Genomic DNA, 8,492 nt, shown 5'->3' on the forward strand with positions numbered 1-8,492 from the left:
TTTCTAAAGCTGTGGGACTCCAGTGAAGACGGAGAGCCATTATCCACAAATGCCAAAAACATGGACCAGTAATGAACCTTCCCAGGAGTGGCTGGCTGACCAGCACAGAAATGACTCATCCAGGAGGTCACAAAAGACCTCAAAACAACATCCAAAGAACCGAGGGCCTTACTTGCCTCAGTTAAGGTCAGTGTTCATGACTCTACTATAACAAAGAGACTCGGCAAAAATGGCCTGCATGGCAGAGTTCCAAGACGAAAACCACCGCTGAGCAAAAGAAACTTAAAGGCTCGCCTCAGTTTTGCCAGAAAATATTTGACGATCCCCAAGACTTAAGGGAAAATACTTTGTGGACTGATGAAGCAAAAGTTAAACTTTCTGGAAGGTGTATGTCCCATTACATCTGGTGTAAAAGTAAGACAGCATTTCAGGAAAGCAACATCATACCAACAGTAAAATATGGTTGTGGTAGTGTGATGGCCTGGGGCTGTTTTGCTGCATGGAAGACTTCTGCTGTCTCCTAAAACATCCTGAAGGAGAATGTCCGGCCATCTGTTTGTGAACTCAAGCTGAAGCGCACTTGAGTTTGCAGCAGAGCAATTATCCAAAACACACCAGCAAGTCCACCTCTAAATGGCTTAAGAAAAACAAAATGAAGACTTTGGAGTGGCCTAGTCAAAGTCCTGACCTGTCCAGTCCTGTCCGATTGAGGATTGAGATGCTGTGGCATGACCTTAGAATAGCGGTTCATTCTCGAAAACCCTCCAATGTGGCTGAATAATAACAATTCTGCAAAGATGAGTGGGCAAGAATTCCTCCACAGCGTTGTAAAAGACTCATCGACAGTTATTGCAAACACTTGACTGCAGTTGTTACTGCTATGGGTGGCTTAGTTTAGAGAGAAGGTGAGGGTTTATTTACAGTGTGGCACCAAGTGAGAATATCTACTTAAATACAGTGAGACAGATAACACGGGGCTCCAGGGGGTGGAGGGGGGCCCGAGGGGGAGGTCCAAGGTGGTGTACATACACTCCTCTTCAACTTAATCCACAACTCACTCTGAATGTCCACTCCAAAATGCTCACGCTCACTCACACACATCCACAGAAATCCAGACGGCAGGGAATCTAGAAGGCGAGGCGCTCGGTAATGTGACGATCCAGCGAGGAAGCAGCCTCTCTTGCCAACTTAAGTAGTCTGCCAGGATCAGTGTGAATGAGCCACAGGTGTGTGTTCAGGGGGGGTTTAGAGGCGGGGAATCAGGATCCAGTTCCACCCTGGTGGGAGAGGCGAAGACAAAAACCACACACACCACGACCTCTCCAGATCTTGAGAACCATGACAGTTTTTCTCTTTTTCACACAGGGCTATGTAGGTTTGTACTTTTTCCCCCATTATATTAAACACCTTCATTTAGAAACTGCATTTGTGTTTACTTTTGTTGTCTTTTTCTAAATTTTGTTGATGATCTGAAACATTTAAGTGTGACAAACATACAAAAAAAGGAAATCAGGAAGGGGGAAAAGACACCTTTTTACAGCACTGTATGTATGTAAATATGTGGCCTACAAAAGACATGTGGCCAAATGTGTGAAGTGGTTAAATGTTTGAATCACAGCAGGTCTTGGCGGTTGTTTTAACTTATAATCATTGCTGACCACTTCTGGTCTAATTGCCCGAGATACATTTTAAAAGTATGTTAAATCAGGCTCTTAGTGTTAACACTGTACACTGTTTCCTGGAGGGGTTTATCTTAGTAAATCCCTCAGGATTATATTGCATTCACATAAAAAAAAACTTTACCTTTTTTGTTTTGCTGTTTTTCTCCCACACTACAGAAAAGAGGAAAGCCAACATCCTGGACAACCTGAACAACACTAATGGGACCATAATTGGTGTCACCTGTTGCATTGTCTTCATTCTCCTCATCATCTCTGTTATTGTCCAGATCAAGCAGCCACGCAAAAAGTATATCTTGCGACGTGAGGACTTTGACCCCACCATGTTCCAGGAGGTCTTTGAGCCACCTCACTATGAGCTGTGTACGTTACGGAGCGCCACCACACCCACAGCGGCCTCAGCAGACTTAGTCGACCTGGCTGAAGACTTTGAGAACTACCACGCCCTTCGCCGTGCCTCTTCCCGCTGCGTTCACGATCACCACTGTGGCTCCTCCTCCAACCCCGGCTCCGCGCACATATCCCAGCTGTCACTCAGTGCACGAGAGAGCCGGGGCAACTTGAGCGCCCGTGATGCTGCGGCTGCCACTCTGCTCACAGACCTTCCGCAGCCTTCCATGGCAGTGCGGCCGTTGTTGCCGGCCACGGGAAATCGCAGGAGCATCTTGGTCATGAAGCACAGCTACTCACAAGAGGCAGCAGACAATGGATGTGACCTGGACGACGACCTGGAAGAAGTTCCCACCACCAGCCACCGGCTTTCACGCCACGAAAAGGCAGTACAGCGGTCAGTATCCATAGATTTCTGATCAGGGAAGAGCAACAACCCCAGAGTTAACTATGGGGATGTTTTGAGATATATGTGGGATATTTACATTTATTTTTTGCATTCCTTTCATTTTAGCTTCCTATTTTCGTTTATTATTTTGATATTACAATAACCTTTATTTTTGCATTGATCCTTGTTATTTCCCCTTTTTCCTACATTAAAAACATTTTCTCAAAGGGCTGCAATACAAAGGACAAATATGTCTTTGTCCCGTCTTGCATGTTAATCCTTGAAAATGTAAAAAAAACAAACAAAAAAACCCTCTTCCAGCTAGCTTTTTATGAATGTTGATTCACAGCTTTCCTACTCTAAACTCTACTGTGCTTTGAGGTTTGTCAGAGATCTTTAAGAAGACACAGACCTCAATTTAGCAGATGATAACTCTGTAATCGTCTGGTTTGACAGTTTTCCACAAGGGCTTGAATCGGTGCCTCACAGAGATATTTAATTCACTGACATCTATTCAAATGAATGCAGTTTGCTATAAAATATGCATTTGTATTTCTAACTGTGATAACTGAAAAAAAAAAAGATAACTTGTAATCTCTATCCAGTAGCACATTATTTTGGCATGAGCAAGATTTTCTATAGAAAAAAGATTTTACTCTGTACTTGTACCGTGACTGCTTGAAAAGCAACTGTATATGTTTACAAAATCACTATGTGAATCAGAGTACATTTGTTTTTGGGGTTTTTGGAGGAAAAACTTTAAAAATGCAAGGTTTTCCTGCATGCACTTTCTATGTGCTCTGTGCAGAGTGTTTCCAACTGAATTAATTTTCTACCAAGTCTGCATGCCTGGCTCTCAGATGCCATCAAAGCACTAATGACGTTTATTGCTGTTTTGTAGCACATTATGCATTTTGATCTCTCTATGCAAAAGGAGTTTGATATTAAATGAAAGAGCCATGATATTTCAGGTTCTGCCTCATTGGCTCTTTGAGCAAACATGAATCAGAGTACAACACCACTAGGGTCTAAGAGACAATCTCAAGGTAAGCACCCTTATCCAACAATCAACATCTTTATATGTTGTTGTGTATCCATCGTTTGCCCAGTTAATATATACTTTTATGTATTTTATTTTTCTGTGATTTTTTTGTTTTGTTTTGCGCAGGTTTATATTTTATTTTATTTTTTTATGTTTATGTTTTAATTGTTCATTTTCACCAAGATGGTTTTCTTGCTTGCAGCCATCTTGGCCGTGTTGAGTTTGTTTGAAGTCTTTGTGATGCTCAAGTTTACTGTATGTCCTCTTCTCCTTGAAGGCATACATTAAGTCACTCAGTGGATATTCATTAGCATGGACTTCTCCAATTTCATCTTTAGTTGGTGCTGGTATCAGTTAATATGTCTAACCCCTTCCCAGCTCTCCTTAGTTAGCCTACAGAAAATCATACTTCACTTAAGTTCACATAAAGGCCCAAAAGGGAAAAGCACACACTCAAATGTTTTTATTACAACATCACATTACATGCTTTAAAGGAGGCACATTGAGATGATGTAAATATCCTGTTAGTCTTTACTTATCACACACTCATAAAGAAGTCCTCTGTAGATTTGCATGATCAGTGGTAGTGTTTGATTTTGTGTTTGGTTAATTGCGAAGCGTAGTGTTTATAGCTGTGTGTAACATTTGATGTGCGTATGCTCCTTAAATGTGCTTTCATGAAGTTGCAAAAAGCACCATATGAAACAACGATAGCAATGCATACATTTGAAATGTATGTAACTTTTCTGATTCATATTTGAATTTAATTGACAATTAAAGTTTCATTTGGTTTAAATGTGACTCAGCGATATGTAAGATCATGCTTGCAGCTTCATGCCTGCGTAAGATGGAGTAGCCACATAAAATGCTACCCACTGTTTTGTCTTCTACTGTGAAAAAAATGTGCTGTCCTGATATACATATGTGTGTGTTTGTGTGTGTGTGTGTGTGTCTGCTTATGTTCTGCATTATGTTGCATTGTCTCCATCATGTAGACTTCTTGAGAATAGTGCAATCCTGGATCAGTACGAACGGGCGTCACTGACATATGAAAAAACGGAGCGGAGATTTACACCAGCATGATGCTGCTGCTGCTGCTGCTGATGATGATGATGATGAAGGGACAATTTGATGAAACAAACTAAATGTGCAAAGATGAACATGAAGACTAGATGAAACTGCTGCAGATGCAAAGTTTTGAAAATCGTCTCTTTGCTCTACGTTTGGTAGCCAGTGCAGATGTCTCACTGCAGAAGCTTTGGACCTTTACAACAAACATCATTCCTGAACTTTAGATTTGGGACATTTAGAAACATATGTGTCATCGTAGATTCTCAAGTGATCAGGAAATTTCAAGTTTATTTTAAGCATGTATTTTTTTGTAGCATACATGAGTTTGATAGCCAATTATAGGTGCTTGCGGTTTGTCAAATCTAGAAAGATTTACATTAGTCAAAATTGGAATTAAACTAATTACTAACCTAATTGAATTTAATTCTATTGGACAACTGTTTATTTGGGTAACAGCTCAAAGTCCAGTTTTATGACTCCTGCATGCTTCTTCTATACCCATTAAAGCATTAACATACTAACAACTGAGTATGAAAATAACGCATCTACTAACAATACTTAAGTCATACAGGAATAAGATGTGGGTTAAAAGGTGTTTTCAAAATAGATTAATTACACTGCATGTTATTGTGTGGCTGAATCATTACAAAGCAGAGCTCCAATTTCCAACATAATAAGTTCAACTTCTTAAATGTGCTAACTTTCCAATAAGCATTTTTCTTTAATTAATTTTTATTTATTTTTGGCAACTTTGATTCCTTCAAATCTGTTTAACTCCTAATTCTCTTACTTACTGTAGAAGCTTCATATCTTTGTATTAAAACAGGATTTTATACTAAGGCAAATTGAAAAAGTGAATGTTTTTACAGTTACTCGAGTTATCTTTCAGGGCTGATTTTACTGATGCTTTATAAAATAAATAACACTGAAGCTTCACCTTTCCTTTCCCTTTGTTTTATTGGCCTTTGGTCAGTAGTTCCTCTGTCCATTAAGCGTGTCCTCAATCTGTCAGCACACCTCGTTCTCCTCTCACAACCAATTAAATGTTGCTCCTTTTTTTTCTGCCTGACTTGCTTCTGAGGAAGCGCAGACTCAAACCGGAAGGATTTATTTCACCAAGCAGTACACTTCTTTTCAATCTCTGAGAGTTTAAATAATTCCGGGTAATCAAGGTATCTGACAGGCAAGTTAATTGACTTTTTGTGATGCGTTTATCCAACTCGATCAGAAGTGAAGGATTAGCCTTGCACTTGGATAACACTTGCTACTGGCAGGCTGGTTAATATAAGACGACGTGCACTATGTGGAGAGTAAAATAAGTGGATCTGAGCACAGTGACACATGCAACACATTTCTTACTCACTGTCATTGTTTCCTTACCTGTATTTGTGGGAATTTGAATTTACCATCTATGTGTTCATTATTTTTCTGTGTTTAGTGTCATTACTTACATTCATCCACTATTTTTTTTCCTTCCGCATACACACAGCCATGCACATAAATATTCCTGCAAATAGCGAATAAAATGCTTTTCTTTTCTGTACACACATTTGCACTGCCTGGTCTGTGTGTTGTCTCTCTGCTTCACACGTCTGTCAACAGACATGTTCAGCACAGGTATATCCATGCTCTCTCTGTTTTGTGTCTTCTTTACTCTTTCTTTCTCTGAAAATGGACACACACACAAACACACACAGTCTCAAACTCATCCGCCGGTTTATAGATGGAGGCGGACACGCCGCTAATTAAGTAAGTCTGAATCAATTCGATCAAGCAGCAGCAGGAAGCAGATGAGAAAAGTGAAAGGCCCAGAGCGGACTTAAAGTAATAGTGTTTTCATTTCTCTGCAGATACATCAGACAGATGCATCATTCCTCTGCATCTTGCCAAGTTTGACAGCATTTGGAGCTAAGGTTTCTCTCCCATGTGCATCTTGAGTGAACTGTTGTTAAAGAGCAACTTTACCAATGTAGAGTGATGTTATGAGAAAATTCCTTAAATCAAGAAAAAAGAAAAAAAGAAAAAGGTTTGTGATGTATGAATCAAGTTTTTTTCTTCTTTGCTTTGGACTAGAGGTGCATTTGCTCCCCACCGGTCTTGGATTGAGCCGCCACGGAGCGCTGATAACTTCAGATATAAGACTGAAAGTTTTTTTTTGTTTGTTTGTTTTTTTAAATTTAGAGTACCTTTAATGTAAAGTGATTCATGGAGGCAAAGAAAAAATGCAGAATCAGGTTTTTACATCATTTTAATGTAACCATGAAAATATAAAATTGCATATTTCAGCTGCTGATTTCACATATTTTCCTATTTTGGTGCCGTGTCTTTACAGTAGATAATCAGGTTGTTTGGTGGGGGGATGTGGTGAAGTGAAGAAGTGACTAATGTTAAACTGCATATATGGGTGCATACATGGTTGTCCCTGCCTTTCATCTAACATCCATTTCGTCTCATTTTTACTGATACTTTTACCGATTCGTTTTCAGTCTCCTGGTCAAAATTCATAGCATTGTGGTATTTTGTTTTTGTTTTGTTTTTTTTTAATTCATGTGCATTTTTAACTGAAGACACATTAAGAAAATGCTGGACTGAATGTTTTCAATAAACTCATGTTTACTGATTTTTTTTTTGTGATGACTTATTTAATAAATGAGTACAAACTGAATTAAGTATTATGTTTAGCATGATGTCATTATATATTTTTTGATACATTCTTATGATATTGATAATGGTATCCCATCAGATGTAGGGATGTTGTTTTTGTGTCTCCAGATGGTTGTTTATTGCACTGGATTTATGCTTGGGGTTTTTGTCAGGCATATTGTTTGAGTGATCACACACCTATATGATGATATTGCACAGTGTGGCAACCTGAGCCTTTAAAGTTTAGACAACAATTAGACAACATGCAGAAACTGCAACGAAGTTCAACTACATCTTCAAACATTTTGAAGGACACACCCTACAATTTTATTTGTTGACACATTTGGACATTGCATCTTTGTTGGACATTTTAAGAACAGGTATCGGTTAGAAGATGAAATAAGCACATACGATACTCAATGAATAGTGTAATGGTGTAACTGTCTGGGAGCAGCAGATGCACCAAGGCCAATAAGAGCCATTACGAATTTCAGTACTAAACTTTGGGACAAAAGTTTAAACCATCAAAGATTAACAGTGTCATTTGTACCATCGCCTATCAACCTTTTTAATTTGTATGGATGAAATTTAAGTTATATTTAGTTGTTTTTTGTATATATTGTTTTTTTTTTTTTTGTTTTTTTTTGGTTTTTTTTGTATATATTGTTTGTTTAATGCTTTTTGTGTTTTGTTTTTAATCAAACAAGCTGCTGCACCACAAGTTTTCTCACTTCGGACAATAAAAGTAGGGGAAAATCTATGACTAAAAAGCTACAATCAGTGATCTGTTCGTAGTATAAGTAATAATTGTTAGTAGTTAGCATGTGGTGTTTAAATGGGAGGCTGTAGTTCAGGAAGTAGAGGGCGCTGTCTGCGATACACACCCAGGGCTCAGTGTGTACGTCCCCCTCTTATCCTATGGCACTTATGGTAGGCACTAACCTTTATATATAAGCTGCATAGGATTATATAAAAAAAAAAAACACCAACACCCAGCACGCCCCTGCGGGCGGTTTATCCTTCAAGCTCGGGTCCTCTACCAGAGGCCTGGGAGCTTGAGGGTCCTGCGCAGTATCTTAGCTGTTCCCAGGACTGCGCTCTTCTGGACAGAGATCTCCGATGTTATTCCCGGGATCTGCTGGAGCCACTCGCCTAGCTTGGGAGTCACCGCACCTAGTGCTCCGATTACCACGGGGACCACCGTTACCTTCACCCTCCACATCCTCTCGAGCTCTTCTCTGAGCCCTTGGTATTTCTCCAGCTTCTCGTGTTCCTTCTT

At 39.5% G+C, this 8,492-nt stretch overlaps 1 protein-coding gene across 5 annotated transcripts in view; it reads left to right on the forward strand.

Annotated features, from left to right (window-relative positions):
* The window catches only part of neto1l (neuropilin (NRP) and tolloid (TLL)-like 1, like), an 80,259-nt gene extending 72,408 nt beyond the window's left edge, over window positions 1-7,851 (forward strand). The window contains exons 10-12 of one of the 5 annotated variants that reach the window (XM_005912131.3): window positions 1,839-2,466; window positions 3,429-3,503; window positions 6,421-7,851. In XM_005912131.3, the coding sequence (XP_005912193.1) occupies window positions 1,839-2,466; window positions 3,429-3,489 (689 nt within the window). In that variant the 3' untranslated portion in view covers window positions 3,490-3,503; window positions 6,421-7,851. The other 4 variants (XM_005912132.3, XM_005912133.3, XM_005912129.3 and 1 more) reach the window with 4 other exon arrangements.
* Window positions 7,852-8,492: the final 641 nt, after the last annotated feature.

The sequence above is a fragment of the Haplochromis burtoni genome, unplaced genomic scaffold, assembly GCF_018398535.1.
Source record: "Haplochromis burtoni strain Fernald_Lab_line unplaced genomic scaffold, NCSU_Asbu1 Contig_1, whole genome shotgun sequence".
Classification (NCBI taxonomy): domain Eukaryota; kingdom Metazoa; phylum Chordata; class Actinopteri; order Cichliformes; family Cichlidae; genus Haplochromis; species Haplochromis burtoni.